The sequence below is a fragment of the Strongylocentrotus purpuratus genome, unplaced genomic scaffold, assembly GCF_000002235.5.
Source record: "Strongylocentrotus purpuratus isolate Spur 01 unplaced genomic scaffold, Spur_5.0 spur5_scaffold_4, whole genome shotgun sequence".
In the NCBI taxonomy this organism is placed as follows: Eukaryota; Metazoa; Echinodermata; class Echinoidea; order Camarodonta; family Strongylocentrotidae; genus Strongylocentrotus; species Strongylocentrotus purpuratus.
Genome location: NW_022145610.1, coordinates 28858346 through 28881390, shown reverse-complemented (window position 1 = coordinate 28881390; position 23045 = coordinate 28858346). Strand labels below are relative to the sequence as shown.

At 36.2% G+C, this 23045-nt stretch overlaps 1 protein-coding gene across 1 annotated transcript; it reads right to left on the bottom strand.

The window, feature by feature from the left end:
- Positions 1-1870: 1870 nt before the first annotated feature.
- LOC105438247 (cilia- and flagella-associated protein 251-like) lies at positions 1871-13973 on the bottom strand. Its single transcript, XM_030997291.1, has 5 exons — positions 13844-13973; positions 3528-4778; positions 3095-3158; positions 2320-2609; positions 1871-1911 (listed from the first exon to the last, which is right to left on the bottom strand). Exons 1-5 carry the CDS (start codon positions 13971-13973, stop codon positions 1871-1873), a joined length of 1776 nt encoding a protein of 591 aa, XP_030853151.1.
- Positions 13974-23045: the final 9072 nt, after the last annotated feature.

The following is a 23045-nucleotide window of genomic DNA, read 5'->3' as shown; positions in this document are numbered from 1 at the left end:
GAAGAGATGTTCTTTAACAAAAATTCATGATATTATAATTTGTTTTTCTATCTCCATTATTTTCATTTTTCGTTTTTAGTTGTACATGCATTCAGAACATCAAAACAGTTACGTACATTTACATTACACAACAACTATGTTATGCTTACCAAACAATAAATTGTGTATATGGCCACGAAAATAATAGAGCGAATCGACAATATTTCTAACAGACAGCAGGAAATCACTAGTATCCAAGGCATAAATTATCAAAGATCAAGATTATATCAGACCGATTACAAGTACAAAAACCGGTTAAATATGCATAGACAAGGTTGGACAAATTGGAATCTAACCAACCTTAATATCCATATACGTTCAGTACGGCAAGATATACACGTGTAAAAATATATAAAAACAGAGACAAACAAATATCTAAAGAAACTGTGATAGATATACTTATGAACAGAGTGTTGTATATTATACAATCAATGCTTATTTCAGTTATTCTTTTTTTTTTCTTATTCATTATTTTCATATTCATTATTCATTAAATAATTTCTTATTCTCTAATGTATTCGTTTATTTACCTATCAATTTCAAAATGGCGGTATATACAACAACGAGCATTGTAGCTTTTTTAATTAAAATAATTGGATTATTCTGCTTCGAATTAAGATTTATTTTAAAAGTACAGTAAAATTTAAAAAAAATAGTATTAGAGGATTGATTAAGCCTAATATTCTTTTGAAAGATTAAAATATAACACTACATATGCTCCGGTTATGATTAGTGACTCTTGTAATAATTACTAGAATTGATTGAATTTCTGTATCCAGGTATCTTGTCAAAAACAAAATCAACATTAAAAACATCTACCTCTGCTTGGCATTCTTTTATATTTAAACAAATTCACATTGTTGAAATGATATAATTATGCGCTGCTTGATCATAATATGGTTCGGTTAATGATTATGAAGGTTTTATTTATGACTCTTTTCAATAATAATATTGGATATTTATATAACGCACATATTGACCATGTATGGTGCTCAAGGCGTTCCAACTATTACCCTATAGGTAGTGGATAATTCACAGTGTACAAACAAATAGTCAACTGGATTAATTTTGTTTCGCTTGCGACGTCTTACGTCCACTGACGCTTCATCAGGCCGACCATGCCGACGTTCCTCGACCACGTCACCGTGTTCATGGGTCAACAATCATTTGGTGCTAAAGACCAGTCGCCCTGATGAAGGGTTCCGAAGTGGACCTGAAACGTCGCAAGCTAAAATAATGTGAGTAAACCTTACTTGATTAAGGTTCTCTGGGGATTCCTTATAAACTGAGTGCTTTCTGGGAAACATCCATAGTTATCTTTACTAGGAAAAGAAACAATATTTAATAGAAATAATTTATTAAGATAATAAGAACGAGTCGAGAAATCAGATCTTCTTCGTTATCTATGACTCCGCCTACTTTTATCCAAGGTGGTGGATTCCTCGTTGGGTTTCCCACCATAAGATATCAGAGGGGCTATCTCAGACGTATCTTCAGGTAGGACTTGCATTTCATGGCCGGGCGATTGTTCAGAAGATTGAATGCTACTAACGTTGTTCATATCATCGGCGGGATGAACTTCTTCAGAGGACACTTCTTCAGAAGTCACTTCAGATTCATCCAAGTCCTCTGTACTGCGCTCCGGTGATTGGTCAAGATGTTGACTCCTACTTCCACCTGTCAAGTCCTCCTGGGTTTTTGAAGCCATGTTTCCTGTATGCCCATCTCGAGGAGTGTGGTCATTGCTTGTTGTAGCTTCACGAAGTATTTAGATGTCAGCGTATCCTTTGAACCGTTCCTGTGCTTGAGAGGTCTCATCTCTTTTAGAGAGCTACTGATCATTGACGTCTTCGATCTGTTCTTTTGCTACACCTGACCGGCAGCAAGAAAGAAAATAAATAATTGTTTGTTTTCTTCTCAAAACACATCTAATCGGAATTATCATGATTGTGTAGAACTTATTGCAGTGATTTTCATTTCTTTTAATTGTTTATGTTTACCAGCTTGTAGCAGAGAACATGATGTTAGTAGTTAGCATCTGTTTGGCTTTTTTGTGTTTGCACAGCTATAATGAGGGAAATGCTAACTGAAAGTTTCACTTAAGCTCTCGTTTTCAGTGTAAATGCACCAACAGTGCAAATGTGGAAAATGAACTTGCTTCAGAAAATACTATCAATCTGACTCTAAACACAAAGGCCGTATTGAACAGCATGTTGCTGAAGTGTTGAATGGGGTCCTTATTACGAAACTACAACTGTTCTTAATGGAAATATACGTTACCTTCGCTGAGATACAGGTCTGCAAGGTTGACCAACTTGGCAGCTTGCAGTGCCTTCTTTAGCTCAATCCGTTCATCTTCCCTGGACACACCTCTTCTCCATTGTTTCAGCATATGGCGAGTTCCATCACTGGTAACAGGGCCGAACCTCATATTGGTCATGAGCGCTCTCTGTATATCACCATGTAGGATTCCCAGCTGACTAGCAAGACTGTCGATCTTGGCTTCATCGTAAAGATCGTTAGCTATCTGCTGTAATATGCCTGCAAACTCATCATCTGGGGGCTCCTCTCTGGAATGGTACACGGTAATAAATAAGACAAACGTGGGGGGGTCGGAGAACGTAGGTATGACGTATCAACTTTAACATTAATTACAAATTTTACTTAGGTGAAGAAAAAAAAACAGAATAAATACGTTATTCCGGTGATGAGAACATACTCAATATGCTCAAATTATTGATATAAATTCATTACAGGATTTCGCTTTTTAACTCTAATCACCATAGACTGGAATGCAGCTAAGATTCTCATATTTTTGTAAAAGACCATCAATCTTTCATTCACTAATGCTTTTATATACATAATCACAGGTGGTCATGACATTTCCAAACATGATTTTGGATTCATAGAACAAAAGTGCTGCCATAGTTTTAGAACTGTTAATCTAACACCACTCATTTAACACCCAAAAGTATTTTCCATAGTAGTTTTTTTTACACTATAAGATCATTAATGCGTTCATTGTCATGTAAAGAGTAAACATATTTCATCTCACCCTGCTTGTAATGTATCACTCCTTCCCAGTCCTCCGGTTGAATCATCCTCAAATGATAATGTGTCTATAATGAAGGAATTAAGTAAGTTTGAATGAAGAAAAAGAATATAAGAGAAATATTTTGAACGATAATTATCGTTGACTGTATCTCTATGTGTTTTTCGTTTTACTTCTAAAGTGTAAATAATGTACAAGCATTCCATGGCTCTAGTTTTCTTAGATAATGTAATCGACTTGCGTTATTTTTGGCATAATGGACTCTAAAACAAACAAGAAACATATACATTTAGGTTTAGGACCATATTGAACTTGATAAGGTTCACATTATTAATATTTTAAAAGTAACCACAAATGGAATGGGAGTTATAAAGTATAACGTATATCAAAACAAAGGAGTTGAAAAGGAAAATGAGAATGGAAAATAAAGTCTTACCATCCTGAGCTTTTTTTACACAGGTCACCCTAGGAATGAAACTCGATTGATGTGTCTCTGCTTTCTTCTTCTCCTCTGCTGATCGTATCTCACTTTCTAGTTGAATTTTGGTTCTCAGCTTCCAGGTCTCACGCTCAAGTTGCTCCAAACGTTCTTTATAGTCATGCTCCTTCTTCCAGCTTAATTCTATTGACAGTTTGTCCTTCTCCAATCTCGCTCTGTCTTCCTCTCTTCCTTTCTTTAGCTCTTCAACTTGTTGTCTTAAAGTCGTCTCATTTCGCCCTTTCTCCCCTACGATTTCTGTCAGAATGTCTACTTGCTGTTGCTTAGACTCGAGTTTCTTCGTCGTATCTGATGCCAATGAGCGCTTCTCTTTTTCAGCTCTTTCTCTGTCTTCCTCTCTTCCTTTCTTTAGCTCCTCAACTTGTTGTCTTAGAGTCGTCTCATTTCGCTCATTCTCCCCTACGATTTCTGTCAAAGTGTCTATATGGTGTTGGTTAGACTCGAGTTTCTTCGTCATATCTGCTGCCAATGAGCGCTTCTCTTTCTCAGATCTTGCTCTGTCTTCCTCTTTTCCTTTCTTTAGCTCCTCAACTTGTTGTATTAGAGTCGTCTCATTTTGCTCTTTCTCCCCTACGATTTCTGTCAAAGTGTCTACGCGTTGTTGCTTAGACTCGAGTTTTTTCGTCATTTCTGCTGCCAATGAGCGCTTCTCCTTATCAGCTTTTCCTCTGTCTTCCTCTCTCCCTTTCTTTAGCTCTTCAACATGTTGTGTTAGAGTCGTCTCATTTCGCTCTTTCTCTCCTACGATTTCTGTCAAAGTGTCAACTTGCTGTTGCTTAGACTCGAGTTTCTTCGTCATATCTGCTGCCAATAAGCGCTGCTCTTTCTCAGATCTTTCTCTGTCTTCCTCTCTCCCTTTCTTTAATTCCTGATTTTGCTCTTGGACTTCTGTGGACATCTTCTGATTTGCTTCTTTCGCCTCTTTCACCTCTTTTTTGGTTTTCTCATAGAACAACGTACATCGTGGATTCGTGCACATCTTCTTCAGATCATTAGCTGCTAACGTTCTGTCGCCTTCATAAAGGCATCCACGTAGAAGGTCAAGCAACTGCAACTGGTCGTCATCTGAGAGAGAGCCATCAGGTTGAGGTATTTCGTACATATCAGTGCTCCCGGCGGGCTGCTTCAATTTATTTCTCGCTTTGGGGACGCCTCCGTAACGAAATATAGCATCTAGAGGGATACGGCCTATTCAATCGAAACATATTCAGTGAGTTAAACTCGCCATAACGTCCAAACCCATGATATTTTTATGACATCTACATACCACACCTACGTCACATAATATCCTTTTTTCTTCCAGGGGGGGGGGGGGTAACACAAACGAATTGAGAAAATCTGAAAATCTGAAATATTTCACTCAAAACTTACATCTTCCTTCAGACATTTAAATTATGCTATATAACTTTATTGTAGGAGCTCGCGCCTTCGAATGTTTTTGAAACAGATAAATGGCGCCATACAAATGCTGTGAATCATCATCATCATCATATATATGTGTTTTTATAAGTATTCTCAGTGGCATATCATTTCCTGCCATATTTAAATTTTTAAATAAATGGGCAAAATCGAGTGAGAAACGTAGGGAGGGGGAGAGAGAAATGAGGGTGATAAAGGAAGGAGACTGACGAGGAGCCGGTATAGGGAGTAAATGAAGTGAGTAATGAGATAGTAATACATTTAAAACTATGATGATGTAAATGAAATGTAATATACTTGTGGTAGGAAAATTAGTCGGGACAATCATGTTATAATCGACTTAATTTCATTGAATTGTAAAAATGTTTGTTTGACTCAATAAAATAGCCTATGGAGGGCTAAAACGTTTTTTTTTTAAATGTTATTATAGACTGATGATGTTGTTTTTGATATTGTTTAAATACTACAACTTCAACGGAAAAAAGGTTGAAACATGATTGGGAAATCTAAAGATCGGTAGTTAGTGATCGTCTCAAAATCCCAAATCTTGTAAAATCACCGTGATTATTCGATTGGTTACCAACCGAGGATATGAGATGATATGAGCATGCATATTAACTCTAATAGAAAAAAATGAATCTTGATCAAGCATTTCAATGGATGGTATGATAATCAAATTAATGGGGAAATAGTGTTATCACATCGGCCTATTATACATATTAACACAGGCTTACACAAGCAGAGCTAAGTATTAACATGCAATTTACTAAGCAAGGAAAAAGTATATAATTTACAAAATGAACGGAAAAAGGGGCTTGTAAGAGTAAACGATTCAACGTGATCAGAATTAATGGTGTGTAATTAATATGGATAATATAGAAAACTTAGATAAATACTTGATTTCAAGGTCAAATCATGTACTGTAGCATAATTATTTAACTCTACTCTCGATCTATTTATCGTTATTTCTTGACTTTGACATAATCCCCTTGATCCCTCTTTTTTTTTTAAAATAAATAATTTGAATTTATTAACAACAACATAACACAATGTTACAAAATGTATTCAAGTGGGTAACAAAAATAAAATGTCAAATTTATCCATGTACATGGTTACAAAGAAAAAGAAAATATCCATAGTTGAACCATATGTACAAATTGAATTAATCATATATCATGTCATATGTTTATGTACAGGGCTTCATGGTTGAACACGATTGTCAATGAGCTATCCTGTTTTTTAAATATGTGAATAATGATTAACAAAAAGAAATTGCTTGTAGAAATTTGATTATGATATAAATTGAATAATAGTTGTTCCTCGTTTCTTTTATGTCCTATTCATTACTGATGAAAGATCATGTAGCAGGTGTCATTATTGTTAGATACCTACACATTTAATAACAGTGCATATAACACAAACACCATATACGTAAACAGAGTTAAACAACCTACATAATGATTCATGCGTTATAGAATTCTGGCTAGTAACATTATTTATTTAATTAATCATTCTTTTAACGAATACGGTGGTGTAAATCAACGCCTTGTGGTGTATACTGTGTGTATCAACAGTGCAATTTGTATTAATTCAAAATTGTTTAAAGATAAAACTTCATATGTCTTCACTTTATGATCCTACCTACCAAACTCACCTGTATCCCTCTTTATTATCGCGATCCAATGTAGGTAATCTTTATTATAAAACGGGCTGAAAATAAAAATAAGAAAATACACCAATTCAGAATCGTTATTATTCACGTGGTGATGATTGAAGGGTTAATGATTGAATTGAATTGAATTGAACCAAGGTTTATTGAAAAAACATGTGTCGCAGCCCAATGGCTGAATTGATCATGTGTACAAACAAAACACTCATTGCATATTTCAAACATAAAATACAGTTACAATTAATTTGTCAATATTGAAATACATGTATATAGTTTTTTAAGTTACGACTGCTTGGGCAGCAAAAATAAGAAAACAGAATATTATATGAATTCAGGAAAATGGAGAGGAGAAACATGAAGAAAAAAGTATAAGAGGAAGTTGTAGAAAATGCATGTACATCACAAAATATAAATTGCATACATTTATTTTTAATGATATTAACATGATTCTGCAACCCACCCCCACCAAAGGCCACCTCAAAGAAGATAACGTGTTTGTATTTGTTATACCCTACACTTATAATAATTGTTCATTGTGTTCTAACACGTTAACCCTATACTCTCTAAAAAAAAAATCGAGTGATCACGGACGTCACTCCTCTGGAGAGTGAAAATATAGTGAAAATAGAGTGAACATTCATTCTTTTCTTCTTAGAGAGCACTCTAAAATCAATCGATTTTCACTCCTAAACAAGTGATCACGGACGTCACTCCCAAGAAAGTGAAAATAGAGTGAAAATTCACTCTTTTTTTTAAAGAGAGTACGCAAACATTAAGCATATCACAATGAAATTGTTCTCGCTCCGTGGGTACGCTCCATCGAATGTTTGAAGATGCAATGTTTCTCAGCACCGTAAATATTCTGTGTAAAATAGGCATTGGATGAGTGGGCAGGTGCTTCCATTTATCAATGGATGGGGAAATACTTCTTGCGCCTAAATTACAATAAATAATGTTTAGTAAAGCTTTCAGTTATAACAGGTCTGAAATGCAGTTTCACCCTTCTTTCCATTATGTTGCCTTTCAGTAACATGATTAAGGGGACGGCTAAATCGTTTCCGCCCTCTTGCAGTATAACGAATATCTTTTATTACTGTGAAAATACAACGCTTCAACATGCAATTATCTGACTTTTTGTTTCTTTCTTTCTTTGTTTCAAGTACTAATAATCGATTTCGACCCCTTCAATGAGCACCTTCTCAAGACAGAAAGAAATGTTGTTAAATGACGTGAAATGGCATTGATGTATATAACACTAATGCCTTTTTTTGCTCTAAAATGTAAAATATTAACATTCTAAATATTCGGTCACTACACTGTCTTGCAAACCAAGTAATGCAGTACTGCGTGTACATTATAAACCCTGTCTCAACAGGCCCCAAAGTCAAAATTCGTGATAAGTGCTAATCTTTACAAAAGGAGGTAGGAATTTGTTTTTTCTCGTACCTCTCGCTAGACAAGATGATAACATTACACTCATTATTTTGCCCCAAACTCCCCTTTCCTCCTCCCCCCCCCCCCCAATTTTTTTTTTTGGAAATACCAAATTTCATTATTCAAAATCCGATTTATGTTTCTAACTTTGGCGTTACGTTATCGAGCATATTTCCAAAAACTACGCACTTTATGCCAAGGCCCTGGAAGTGTGCAGGTAGGGGCTTTGAGTATAAAGGTGGAAAGCTAAACTCGTGTTTGTTACCCGGCACGTGTAAGAACATTATTATACATGTAATACATCTTTAAAAAAATTGCAGTTTATCGACAAATAAATCTATTTCTTGTTCTTCGCAACTATGTCAATCACATTTCAATAATTGGAATATTTCTTACACATTTCAATAATTGGAATATTTCTTACACATTTCAATAATTGGAATATTTCTTATCCGTGTTTTACTGTATTGAAGGGGGTAGGACACGATCAATATCGCCATCCTCTCACAACACACAAAGCTTTATCTCGCTTCTCTTTTTGCTGAGCATGGCATATGCTCAATGTCATTATCGTAATTTTGAAGTAGGCTGTGATTTGTCTGTGTGTGTAAATGAAGTCTTGATTAAAATTAATTACAATGCCGTAGAAGCGAGTGAGGGTGTCTTTTCAATTCGTTCGCTACGCTCATTCGTCTCCTAATGAACTTACTTTAAAGTTATAAGATCCTAAGTACTGTAGAGAAAGTGAATGTTCTGTCTCATGTAAATGGAGATTCTGGATATTTTCTTCTTTGCTTGCTCAAGGGAAGTGTAATTCAAAACCCATTGGGTCCCTTTAGGCCTGTGGATGCTATTCTTGGCAGTGCTCCTTTTCTACATTCCACCTTTATCCCACCCTTCTACCTTATCATGTCTAATATATAAGTGATGAACACAACAACGGATAAAGATGTACATATAGGACGGCAACGTATATTTCCGTTAACGAACATCATTGCTCTTTGGAAATATTATTATTTAAGCAAGCGAATATTAGCTTTCCTTGTTTCGGCGGGTTATGGGGGTATATGCAGTTAGTAAGTGTAGCTTTTTTCCTAGTTTAAAAACATGTTAAAATCGATGTGGAGGTGGGACCTCTCACAGTTTCTACCCCACCTCCTCCACCCCCCCCCCCTCCAAAAAAAAGGTGGAAACGTTTCATCGTGTCTGAACAAATATATACAAAGAGCGTAGAATCTGTAATTATTCGTAATGGGCATTTAAGACCTTCCTTCTCCTTACCCCCCCCTCCCCCTCTCCCTCCCCTCTCTCCCTCTCCCCCTCTCCCCCTCTCCCCCTCTCTCTCCCTCGCTCTCTTTATCGCCTTCTATCAATTTTGTAATGGGGAAATATCATACATTTGCATGTTCGTTCCGAGTCGTCTTAGTTACGTAGTTATATGAAGCACAAGAACATCGAAAAAAAGTCTTAACCCTAAAAAGGCCGGGCTATTTGAGGTGTTAGTACGGCGGGGGGGGGGGGGGAGGCGTGAAACGGCCGATCGCCGCGATAATTTACACGCATGTCAAGTGAAGTGTATAGAATACTATAATACTTTCACATTTTTACCCATAAATCATATATTATTCCTATTTAACCATTCTCTTTCACTACATATATTTATTAGACCATTTGTAATAATAATACGACAACAAATTTGGAAGAGCCAGCTTAATCCTTACGTTAGCTCTTGTTTTGATGATTTCTTATGCATTTCACTGTTTTTTAAATTATTTATTTTATTGTTTTTGTAATTTGTTTATATTTCTAACTACAATTCAACTATTTTGACTCCCAAAACAACCTCCTAAACTTTAAACAAGACCCAATTACCAATATTTGATCTATTTTTAGGAAAAATGACATTTCCATATGTTTTGTACACAAATCACGAAAATTAGCGATTTTCGGGCTGACATGCAAAAACAAAAGGTCACGTGACCTTGTAACTGTAGGTCCGATTTTCAAAAAAATCTTTTAAAAGATGCGCAAGACTCAAAAGAAAAAATTCAGCGAGCGGTGAGGCGCCATCCATATTAGGATTAAGAGTTGGTCAATTTATCGAAGATCGTAATGTTTTGAAATAAAAAAAATCATGTAGGACTACAACTTTTTTTTTTTAGAAGTAAATTACAAATTATTTTCAAAATTCCTTTCTAGCTAGGGCCTAACATTTTTGTTTCTTACTATTTTTCTTCTTATGTAAATATTCACCTATTTTTTTTTCTAATAATTTTTTTATTTTGTTCCCATTATACTTTACTTTTTTAAATTTTAATCGAGACCCTACACACAAAAAAATCGGGCACTTTGCTGCCCGAATAATGATGAGGTGATGGTTGCCCGAATAATGGGACGTCTGAATACCCTGCAATCAAACAGTAGACTTTCAAGTTTTGAACGTTAATAAAAGCAGTCCTCCATCTATTTCTTCCTCAAATAGGTGCGAAAATAACGAACCCTCGCGGTAAATATGACGGGAAATTTGGTAAGATACAAGAATGTTGAAATTCCTTTTAAATTGTTAACCTTATTTGTGTACACTCCAGCGCAAAAATTGACAAGAGCCTAATTAAACACATTTCAATTAGAGCAAAGCGATTAGAATTAATGTGGACCCCTTCGTATGGACTATGCTATGTTGAGGGTGAAGAACTACACGATCCCGAATCAGCATAATTATACGATAGATTAAAACGACCATGATTTTCAAATTGATCGTGTTTTAAAACTTCAACAAGTCCTTTTCCAGTGCACCGTTTGTTTTGTATTTTTGGGTCTATTCTCATTCTACAGTTCTTTTTCTTCTCTTGCTTACCTTTGTAATTCTCTGCCTCCTCCGTATATAGGCCTATACGGCATTATCGATACATAATTCAAACAAAAGTGAGTTCATTTCCTTTCGTTCTTTTTTCTTTCCTTTTGAATGCCACATGTTGTGAAACTTTAAATAACTTCTTCGTCCGAAAACAAATTATCTTCGAGATTATTCCCGAAAATTACTTGCTTTTCCGGACCGGTTCTCGGGATCGCGCCATTATTCGGCCTAATGCGTATAGTCGGCGAATAAAACAATCAATAAGAAGGGTCCAGAACTAGACTGAGCATAAATTTGGCGTGTGGTCTAATAGGCGGAGCCCCTGGAAGCTCAGGGATTTTAGGCATTTAATAACGGTCAGATGAACATATTTCGATATCTTTTTTGTGACACTGACAGGTCACTATATTCTACGATAAAGGTGTGTAATTTCCTGTAGCAATCAGGCTTTTACGGAACTGATTTCATGAATCCGACAACTCCCGAATTTGGAAGCTTTGCCAACATGCTTGACGATGCCCTTCGTGTTTGTACTTTTGCTATTTGCTATTCTTTTGCTTTTTTGCTGAATTAGGTTTGCTAAATCGCGCTTTATTTGCAAGGAGTTATGAAAAAGAACAACCCACCCAAATAACTAGCAATAAAGATGTTCTTGAAGTTATTATTTAATATGGTTTTGTGTATGAAGAAATAAGAGGACCTAGTTACTGAGTTTTGTGTTAATTTTTATTATCACAATCCTTGTTTCAGTCCTAATTGATTAATTCTTAATAATCATCATTTCTTATTATTAATATGCGCGTTTATGGGATTTTGATCAAAGCGCTAAAACGTGTGTCTTCTATTTTCGTGAATGTTTATTTTCTTCAGATTTCCAATGACTTATTATGTGATTTTGTTTCAGTCAAAATATATACGGCTCATGTGAATATGGAGAGCGAAAAAAAATAATACTCACTCAAGTAATAGCACCATACATCCAATTTTCCCAGCAATGTCTTGTACCTCTTTTTCAACATTATCTGGTAAGATGACAAGAGAAAACGTGTTTGATACATTGTGCATGATGAACATTTGGGATACTACGAGCATAACATGTAGGCTACATGCATAAGAAGAGAGAGAACAAAGTAGACAAGTTTGTGTAGTTCCATAAGTTGCATCCAATATTTCAGAATAAGCTATATAAACACGCATGGATGAATTGTTTGTGCAATAACATTTAATGAAACCACACAAAATAATATTATGTGATAGCAAAAAAAGTGAACATGATATTTTTAATGTAGAGAATCTTACCTGGGTTCGTCGTGAAATCATACTAAGAAGGAGAACCAAAATTGTGATAAATATATGGGTATATGTAGGCCTATAAGTATAATGCCATGTAAGAATTTTGTAAGAATTGCAGTGGTCAGTAATGGTACAAAAAAGGTACAAAAATAGAAACACCCATAACGACATCAACAAAATGAGGATATTTGTAAAGCCCAAGACATCACTTTCTTTAATGAAATTTTGGCATCTATATATCAACACTCTTTGAGCTTCATGATATTGAAAATGTATTTGAGTAATTGCTTTTTATGCCCCCTTATTTGTACTCCATACGATTTTGAGAGAGAAAAGGCTCAGTTATATAATTATTCGCAGTTCCTTGTTAATAATCCCAATATGGTGATCTGACGATTGACAATGTTCGTAAACCTGTTTCCACAATTTACGATTACACGTGTATGTTCATCCATAATACCCTCCTGGTAGTCTCCAAAGTAATTACATCAGGCAGGTCAGGTATATAGTCACAGTGAAACATACATATCCTAATTGTTTCATATAGCTGACATGTAAAATTGATCAACGGGTTACAGATATCCCTTTGTTTTTATTTTATTCTTTGTAATAAATAAAATGATATACTGCGCTCCAGGTGTTTGATGTGTGCCATGTAATAAGAATGTTAAGAGTTTTTCTTGTTGTTACTGTTAAACCAATGACCTTATAAGAGAACGCAGGTGTTCACATGCTATACATGTATGTTTGATGATGGCAATAGTTTATGGGTTACTCAGGCGTATTTCCTGGTTATACCTTCAATATACAAACAATTAAAATGCTCAAGACAACTGCAATTTAGCAAACGTTATTTAACATTCAAAGTGACTGAGTATATTTATTTCATCGTTAGATTAAGTATGATTGTGATAAATAAGTGTAATCTACCAAATTTAATGTATTTTTAAGCAAAGTTTGGATAGTCTCGCAGTTGTACATGTACCTAACATTCATTTTTACTCAATTTCTTTGCAAATTTACAAACACGCAAGTTAAGTCTGATTTCCCTCATTTTGGGCAATTGTGCATTGGCGCATGTTTAGGAAGCGAATGTTGGAAGAACCAAATAGGAAATTAAACGAAATTATTTGTTTTATCCGGCATATCTAGAGTGTTTCAAATTGCAACATCATACTGGTTTAATGAGATACAAAGATCATTGCGTTAGTTTAGTAATACCAAAGACAGAATTTGGTCATAAGTTTCATCATTTTACCAAAAAAACATACCTCTAACTTCATGATTAAAGGGTAAGGAAAAAAATCATACCATAGTTCAAGTTTCAAACTTCGTGGTGTAGTTTCATTTGATTTTTTCAACAAACAAACACGAATAAATCAGCATTTCATTTTCTTTCAATATACAAACCCCCAAGGCATATTTTCACGATGACAGATATAGAATCAGTCAGATATTGCTCCTGATCCTGGGTAGATGTTTGTCGTTTATCAGCATGCTTGCTCGGCTTTACGTCTCCATGAAGAGCGCGTCTCAGAGCAGGGACTATGGCAGGCGCATACACGTACGTATTAATCATACCAACGACAAGCTTATCAGGAAACACCACTCGTTCATCATCACAAGATACAGCCTTGCCTGGTTTGTACGACAATATTTCATGTCGTAATGTAGCGATCCTCGTTTCAATATCCGCGTTTGAGGAAGCCATTTTGAATAACTACCTGTCTGCGTATGAAAAGGTACAACCTAATGCAGTGAATTCAATCAGTATATTCTCGCAGGGCAAATGTTTATTGTTCAAAATATGCCTTTCATGGACTTTGTACTTTCAGTGTCTGAAATCATTGCTAATTTAATATGTTGTATGAGTTAACGATTCGCTCTGGTGGCCTTTCAAACTGATGCATCCCCTTTCGTTTTGTTCCTATTTCAGTTACATGTATTTGCATTGATTTGACTCGTGATCACTGAGCCCTTTCCCAAGACACCCCCTCTCCACATCCATTGTTTAATATGTTAAAGCAACCGTGTGACAACCACTCAAACATAATACTTTCAAGGTGATAGGCTAAATAATGTTAATTATGTATGAATTAATATTAGATTTAATTAAAATGGTTGATTAATAACATTTCGTCGGGGCTAAAGGCTGAATTGTGGTTTTCCATTGTTATATGTTAAAAATACAAAAATATATACAATCATAACAAATAGGTACATAAACAATAATACAAAAAAGACAAATGCAAATGAGTCTCCTATATTCCTCTGCCCTAAATTCAGTTTAGGAAATGGATGGATATTCGTGACATATCAAGATGAAATCGAATAGGTCATTTGTATTTAATTATTTCTAATCTTTTTCAGGGTAGCCCATTCACCAATAAGTAGTGGTCTTCCATAGGGCTCTGAATAAGCATGAACATATTTACATCAAAAAGCATACCATTTTAACAGAACAGTTAAAATAAAAATCCATAATACAATTAGAAAGATATGACGGAGCAATAGCATACGTGAAACAAAGTAACGAATACTTGCTTGTAAAATAAACATAATCAATAACCTAGTTCAACTGTAATGCCAATAGGAAAATATTGATTAAGTCGCAATTTTGTGAATAAATCATGTTAATATTACAGAACATGCACGTAGTGTATGTTCGGCTGAGCCATTGACGAATTACAACTTTTTTTAAACAATCTCTGAATTGACAGAGGAAGCCGTTCTCATCGAATTATCTAGCTTATTCCATTCGAATATAGAAGAAACAACTGGGCTACACTTATACCAATCAGCGTGAAATGTAGGCACACGTAAACATCTACTGCCTTGTATGACGCTGATGTACATCATTATGATTGATTAAGCCTACCTGAAGGTAAGAAGGTGCTAAGATAAGAAGATGCTAAGAACAAATTTATATATCATCATAACGCGATTTAACTGAAACCGGCTTTCTAGTGTCATCCATTTAAGACTTGTGAACAAATCAGTCAACGGTGTGTCATATGTCTTGTTCAATATTTTTCTTACGGCCCTTTTTCATTTTTTTTGCAGTTTAGTTGTATGCCGGGGAATGAGATCTGTTCGACTATACAGCAGAGCAGTAATCTAATCGTGGCAATACTAGACTGTTATAAAGTAACTTGAGTATTTTTTAGGCAAAAAAAAACTCTTGGCTGTCTTTATCATGCTAATGCTTTTCTGGGTAAGTTCACTTACGTTTTCGATTTGTTTAGACCATTTCAATTCTTCATCGTTCAAAAGTCCTAAGCATTTGGTGAATTGAACTCTTTTGATGAAATGCAATTTTCCTGAGATTAGCACGAGAGCCTATTATCATGACACAAGTTTTCTTTAGTGTTAAGAACGAGACGATTTCCCTTAATCCATACCATGACTTTGTTTAATGAACAGTTAATTTTCTTCCACAACAGTTGCATCATTAGCACTGACGGTAAGTGTCTTATCGTCAGCATACATAATATCTATGATACCTTCAGAAGTACATTCAGGTAGACTGAACATTGTGGCACATCTAATTTGATGGTTGATGGATGCGACTTGGCTCCTTTGAATTGGGTCGCTTGTTGTCGATTACCTAAATATGATTTGAACCAATAAATACAACCTATACAAGCTAGTTTATATAAAAGTAGCTCATGGTCAACACTATCAAAAGCCTTCCGAAGATCTACGAAGGCAACTCCAGAAATGTCTCTGTTATCAATATTCAACGACCATTGATTTACAGTTATTCCAAGGGCAGTAGCTGTTAAAAGTTTAGATCTCAAACCAGACTGATTAGGGTGTAATAATTGATTCTCGTCCAAGAAATCACTGAGTTGTTGATGGACGGCCCTTTTTTTAAATAATTTCACTCACGATGGGTAAAATTGAAATGGGTCGGTAATTATTCAAAGAAGAAATATCTCCAGATTTGAATATTGGTTCTACCCGAGCCTTGTTCCATTCACGTGGAACAACTCCAGACCTGTAGACAGGGATTTGTTAATGACACCACAAAGAGACTCTGCGATAACATTCTTCGTCGTCTTTAAAAGTGTACAGCTGATGGGATCTTCACCAGTTGCTTTATCTATACTCAGATTATCAATCTGTTTCAAAACAAAATCCTTAGTATTCAAATTTAAATTAAATTGCGAATGAGTTGGACCAAAATCATTGTCCTCGTCTACTCTCAGTTGAGACGTATTCCTCCGCAGGTCCTTTGTAGTCTTAGTACCATTAGAAATGAAAAAGTCATTATAGGCTTCAGCAATATTTGCATTGTCTGACACATTTGCTCCATCAACGTTTATGGTATTGGGAGAAATAGGTAACGACTTAAGCATAAGGCCTCTTAATCATCTCCACATTTGCTTAAGGCCCGGTCCCACTGCACTTACGGATGCAAAGAGGATGTAAAACGTAAAAAATCTTGCCATCCGTTGGAAAACGCTATGCATCCGTTGTGTACTCATTGCATACGTGTTTCATACGCTCTATCCATCAAACATCCGTCCACTGTGATTTCATCTGCGCAAAAAGTTTTGAGCTGCACAAAACTTTTAGAACGGATGAACTTCCGCCGTGTACGATGTAAATCCGCGACAAATACGAGCAACAAACGTTCTATGTCCGTTATCATCCGTTAAACGCCCGCTGTATCCTCTCTGCATCCTCTGGGCATCCTCGCAACTCACATCCGCTGCAGTTGAAAACGGAAAGAGGGAGGAAAGATAAGGTACATGGAACGTCTATACATCGTTAGTAGCACGGAAATAGAAAGGATGTAAGCGTATGCATCTCGTATATAAAGTATTCAAAGCTGTCATCCACTTCCATCCGCTTTCATCCGCTAGGCTTCCGATGAACATCCGTTTAACATCCCGGCTACATACTACCCACGTCCGTTATTTTCCGTTCTGTTTTCGCAAATTTTCGCAAATTTTGTCCATTTTTGGAGCGGATGAAAACGGATGGAGCCACCCGCGAAATTTTGCTCGTCCGCTGTGTCCTTTATGCATACGTTTTGTGTCCATCGGCCAGTGGGACCGGGCCATTACTGTTGTTATGATTTTGTGAAATCTGGTCTGCGTTATATTTTATTTTTCTTGTTTCTCATGAGATGAATAGCTGCATTCTTTAGATATTGTATATTGAATATTTATTCTTATTTCCAGTCGGTCTAATTCCCATTTCGTCTACAATCCATAAAGTATAATAATAATTAAATCATAAATAATGATATTTGTCAAATTATTATTAGACCTTATGGATAGTAGACGAAATGGGCATTACACAAACTGGGAATTAGACTAGCTGGTTAGTAAAATAAATGAACAATAGACCAAATGGGTAGTAGACTTTTTGACGATAAGTCAAAATGGACATTAGGCCAAACGGATTTAAACTTAAATGGACATTAGACCAAATGATAAGTAGACAAAATGATAGTTATACCATAATGTTCGTTTTTTACTATGTTTACAAAAAATGAAAATCGGATGGTGACGTCGGATTTTTCCGAAAATTATGTCATTTTTATTTTATGTCCACATCAACACAACGACAATATCATTCGTATTTACCCATACCAAGTTTTGTAATTTCAAAATATGTAAACAAATGACTTGTCCCAATTTATGTTCTTTGATAATGTGACATATTAAGATTTACATATTAAAAAAGGCTGTAATTCATCCAGTTAACCTTTCATTCTTTAGTTACAAAAAACAACCAAGAAATATCTAATTTACCAGGGGTATGAATAATTTAGTTGTTCTTTGTATGCGACATGGACCGTATCAACTTGAGACGTCATAAGCATGTGAAATGAAATTTCAATACAGCTCATAATGGCGCGTCAGCTAACGTCAGAGTCAGGCGTGTACGCAGGGGGGGGGGGGGGGGGAGGGGGGGGGGAGGGGGGGTCCTCTTACACATGAAGTGTGTCGGCGTATGAGTTCGATGATGGAGGGAATATTATAGAGATAAAATATAAGAACCGACATGATTATAAAGCTGGGTGTACGAGTTCGTTGATAACGCCATCTTCGGCGGCTTGCAGCATGTGTTATAAGAACAGGCAGGATTTAGTTGAGCCTGAGAGTTCGTTGATAACGCCATCTTCGGTGGCTTGCAGCAAGTGACGGGAATAGACCAGTTCACGGTTAGCACATGGCTGCAATAGGAACTTTTAGATTGAGTGGACGAGAACACGACGAACGCCGACTGATCATGCGTGTCAACGTACTCAACTGCCCATATTGACTTCAATTAGAAATCTTTTAGATTGCACTAGACGATATACATGCATTAAGGAAGTAACACTATGAACATGACGGACAATAGACCATTTTCGTAATGTAACTAAATTTAATGCACAAGTCTTTGTGCAGTGCCTCAATACAAATTATTTCATTCACCTGATAAGAATAATAGTAATTCAATAGTCAGAATGCAAACTGCATATATCAAGTGTTGCTAGGTATCAAGCCATAATGTTTCTCCAACCTGGCAACTACTAATGTATGCAGTTTGGATTATGTCTATTGAAATACTATTATTCTTACCAGGTGAATGAAATAATTTGTATTGAGGCACTTCACAAAGACTTTATGCATTAAATTTGGTTACATTACGAAAATGGCCTATTGCTGTGGTAGAATATCCCTTCACTGCTATTATGTAAAAATGTGTAGAACAGGTGAATATGCATGTGACACCTGTTCTACACATTTTTACATAATAGCAGGGAAGGGATGTTCCTCTGTCTACCCAGGAAGCTGTAATGAATGGAGATACCGTCTCGAAAGAATTTTCCGAGGGGAAAATATTCAAGATTAACCTGGCTTAACAAAAAGAAATGTAACCCTCTCCAACCATCATTTCCATCAACAGCAGTCCATATCAATGCACAGTCCCTCTCTGGAATTCCAAATAGTACGAAATGTTACGCAACGCCATCTGCTTCCATAAGTTCTCTATTCACTCTTTTGCAAATATATGCAAGCACCGAGCTTTGAAGCCATGCGTAGCACCGAAAAATTAAGTCATGTTCAGTGAAGATGTATTTAGCTATAACATATAAAAGACAGAATTAACAACATAAGACCAGTGCAACTTTATATTAGTCATCAAGTGCTTTTTCTGTTCTCGGATAGCTCTACTGAAGACATGGCCATTTCAACCAGCGAAATCGACCAAGGAAATCGTGAGTTAGAGCGAATGAAAGGGTTTTATCATCATGATTTTCTCATCTAATTATTGACATTTTCCGAAAATTTCCGAAATTTGTACATAGCTAGTAAGGTAGTCTAAAGGTTTATCTTCCTAAATAACTAAATGAAATTGTGTTGTATGTTTGCGCATTTATTGATTGAGGGCTAGAAGTTGTCAAGTTATCACCACTATTCACCCCAAATACGGGCCCACAAAGCAAAAGCCGCCGTGCTCGCTGGGCTGGGCTGTGTGTGGAAAGGGAGGACCTAGTGCTACTAGGGAGCTGTACGGTTTCGGAGGGGGATTAAGGGGATTACGGTAGGGAAAACAAAAGACGCGCGGTGCCACGGATGGCTTCAAAGGGGCCTCTTGGACGGGATCTCCATTCATTACAGCTTCCTGGTCTACCTGAGAAACTGTATATTTTATGCGCACGCGGTATATACTAGTACCGTACTAGATTTAGGAAAATCAAGGTTGACGCATTCTCGATCGCCGACTGAGACGACGTGACGCATGCGCAGTGCCTTAAAATGACATCACACGTTGCAGTCAAAGCTGTCGACGTGCAAATCTAAAAGTCCCTAATGACCCCGAATATCCACTGGTCTTCAACACATGAAGAGGTCCCTCTTTGTACATTTTTTAATAATCACTCATACAGCGATGGAGGTGGTACATAAATAGCCTTTGTTCCTCCTTTCAAAGAATACTTCCACCAGTCCTGTGTATCATGAAGTGCCACTGCTTGTGCATGAATGAATAATGATTACATGACTGTCATGAGCACGTATCAAGTATTTGGTCTCCGTGTATTTCACAATTTGTTCTGCAATGACCTTTATCTGCTCATGCTCAGACTGCAACCGTCAACTGGCTGATATTATAGAGTTAAATTATAAGAACCGGAACCGGCAAGATTAAGCTGAGCGTGAGAGTTCATTTATAACGCCATCTTCGACGGCTTGCAGCAAGTGTTGTTGGCCGGACGACCAGCAGTCTACCAACGATTGATTCAACTACATGTATTAAAGAACCAGACCATGCAGGCGTAAATGGTAAAATTGTACTGAACGCCAAAAAGTACAACCAAAAACATTAACATTAACATCAACTTTATATTAGAGTTTTGAAGTTGATCGTTATGCTTTTGCTCTTCTGAGAGCATTTACCATTAACTCTTCGTAACGTCTTAATCTGAACAATGCAGGTTGTAACGTGTGCATGCTCCGTCCCCTCCCCCTTCTCTCTCTGTCCGCCTCTTTAGTTATCTCTTCTGTACTCTCTCTCTCACACCCCCTCTTTAGTTCTCTCTTCCGTACTGTCCCTCTCCCTTCCCTTCTTTAGTTCTCTCTTCCGTACTCTCTCTCTCTCACACCCCTCTTTAGTTCTCTCTTCCATACTCTCTCTCTCACACCCCCTTTTTAGTTCTCTCTTCCGTACTCTCTCTCTCTCTCTCTCTTCCTCTTTAGTTCTCTCTTCATTACTCTCTCTCTCTCTCTTCCTCTTTAGTTCTCTCTTCATTACTCTCTCTCTCCCTCTCTCTCTCTGTCTTTCCATTTCTCTCTCCATTTCCCTCTCCCTCTTTGTAAATGCTTCTCTCTTCAATACACAAATAATCTCTTGCAAATGTTCCTCTCTGTTACATATATTGTAATTTATGTTAAACCCCCTTTAAACCTGCATATTCTGCCACTCACCAATGTTCAAGTCGAGGGTGAAATCTATGTCCCATCCCTCCGGTGTAATAAATACATGCCTGTACCGTTTAATTATGACTGTATAATTATTATACCCTTCCCCCACCTTGATTAACTTTCGAAAACACTTTACACATGAGAGAGATATCAATGCCAGACGTATATTTCAATGAATTATTACGATTTTGGGGGGGCAAACTCTATGATTCTCTTGCAAGTAAAATCATAAAATAAGCTGATGAACGATCTGGTAGAGAAATAGACATTAGTGATATATTGGGGAGGACAAAGAAATGGTATTAGTAGCTTACATATCCAAAATGAAATCAAAAGTCATGTCACTTTATTTTTTACATAATTTTCAGAGTATCATCTACATAAATTTTTCCCCGCCATTGTGATATACATGATGACAAGTGTATATGACTTAAAATATAAAATATAATTTCTAGGTTCAACTAAATTTGCCAAATTCTATTACAAAACATACACAGAAATCAAGAGTTGCTTGATTTAGGCTGCCAGCTAATCCCATATGATATTTTGCACGTACATACGCCTGCATACTGTACATGCGATTATTGTTTATTTACGTTCAATGCTAAGAGGATTTGTGTGTATACAGAGTACTAACGATAGGTGTAACAAGCGCAACGTAATACATGTTCATCTATTCAGTATTTTGTATTAACATATCAAGAAATTACGAAAGTTCCTTTCATAGTATATTTGCGTTTCCAGTGTATGACCACATCTATGTACAGCCAAATGAGTTTCTGCTAATAAGCCAACTGGTTATATGTTCTACTGTATTGGCCTATATCTACAATGTCTACATCTAAGTCTTCTTTTATAATCTGTGTATTTTTCCGTTTAACCTAAATATTTAAAATATAATATCTTAGGAACTGAACAATAGATAAGTTGAAATATGTATAAGGTCGGATTATCAATAACGGTAATATGGAAAACGACATAAAATAAAATATATGACATACGAAAAGATAATATGGATAAAATTAGAATCATAATCACAAACATTACAAAGCTTCAAAACCAAAAGTATCATAGAAAAACATGTAGCAAATAATATACAGCAATGTAATAAGGTCATAATGGTAGGGTACCTGGTATGCTTCCGCCACGGTATACAAGGTTTTAGAAGAGATGTTCTTAACAAAATTCGGATATAATAACTTATTTTTCTTCTCCTATATTCACATTTTTATTTTATTTTAGTTTTACAGGCATTCAGAACATTAAAAAGAGTTACAGATATTTATTAAATGTGGTTAAGCAACAGCCTAAAAAAAAAATGAGAGGTGATCGTGTTTCATATAAACATGAGTGTTGTATACCTTAGTTTGACGGCATCACCACCATGAACGGAAATTGACTCACTCTGTCTTGCTGAAAGTCACATGCTCAACCCACATCTGTATATGGAATTACTTACACACACAAACACCCGCGCCCACACAAACGCACACACCCACTCGCACACGCAAACACACGACTATACACACACACATGCAAGCACATGTGGCGTGGCAGTTACATTTTTAGCTACATCTTGTCATATTTCCAATTTAAAGATAAAGGTGAGTTCTGGTCATCCGATTGCACTGTGAAAGAAAAAGTGTGGAATGGATCAGAAAAAGTTGATCATGTAGCATGTAAGTATTGGTGTGTACTGCAAAGTTTTGGAGTCATCAAAATCATACAAAATTTGGCCCAGTCTTGGTAAAGTAACAAGCACTGTACACAGAAATATGTAAATGGGAGTACACAAATGGTGTCGGGGCTACTATGCTTGATTTCCTAATTTGTCAATGCTCATTACTCAGCCA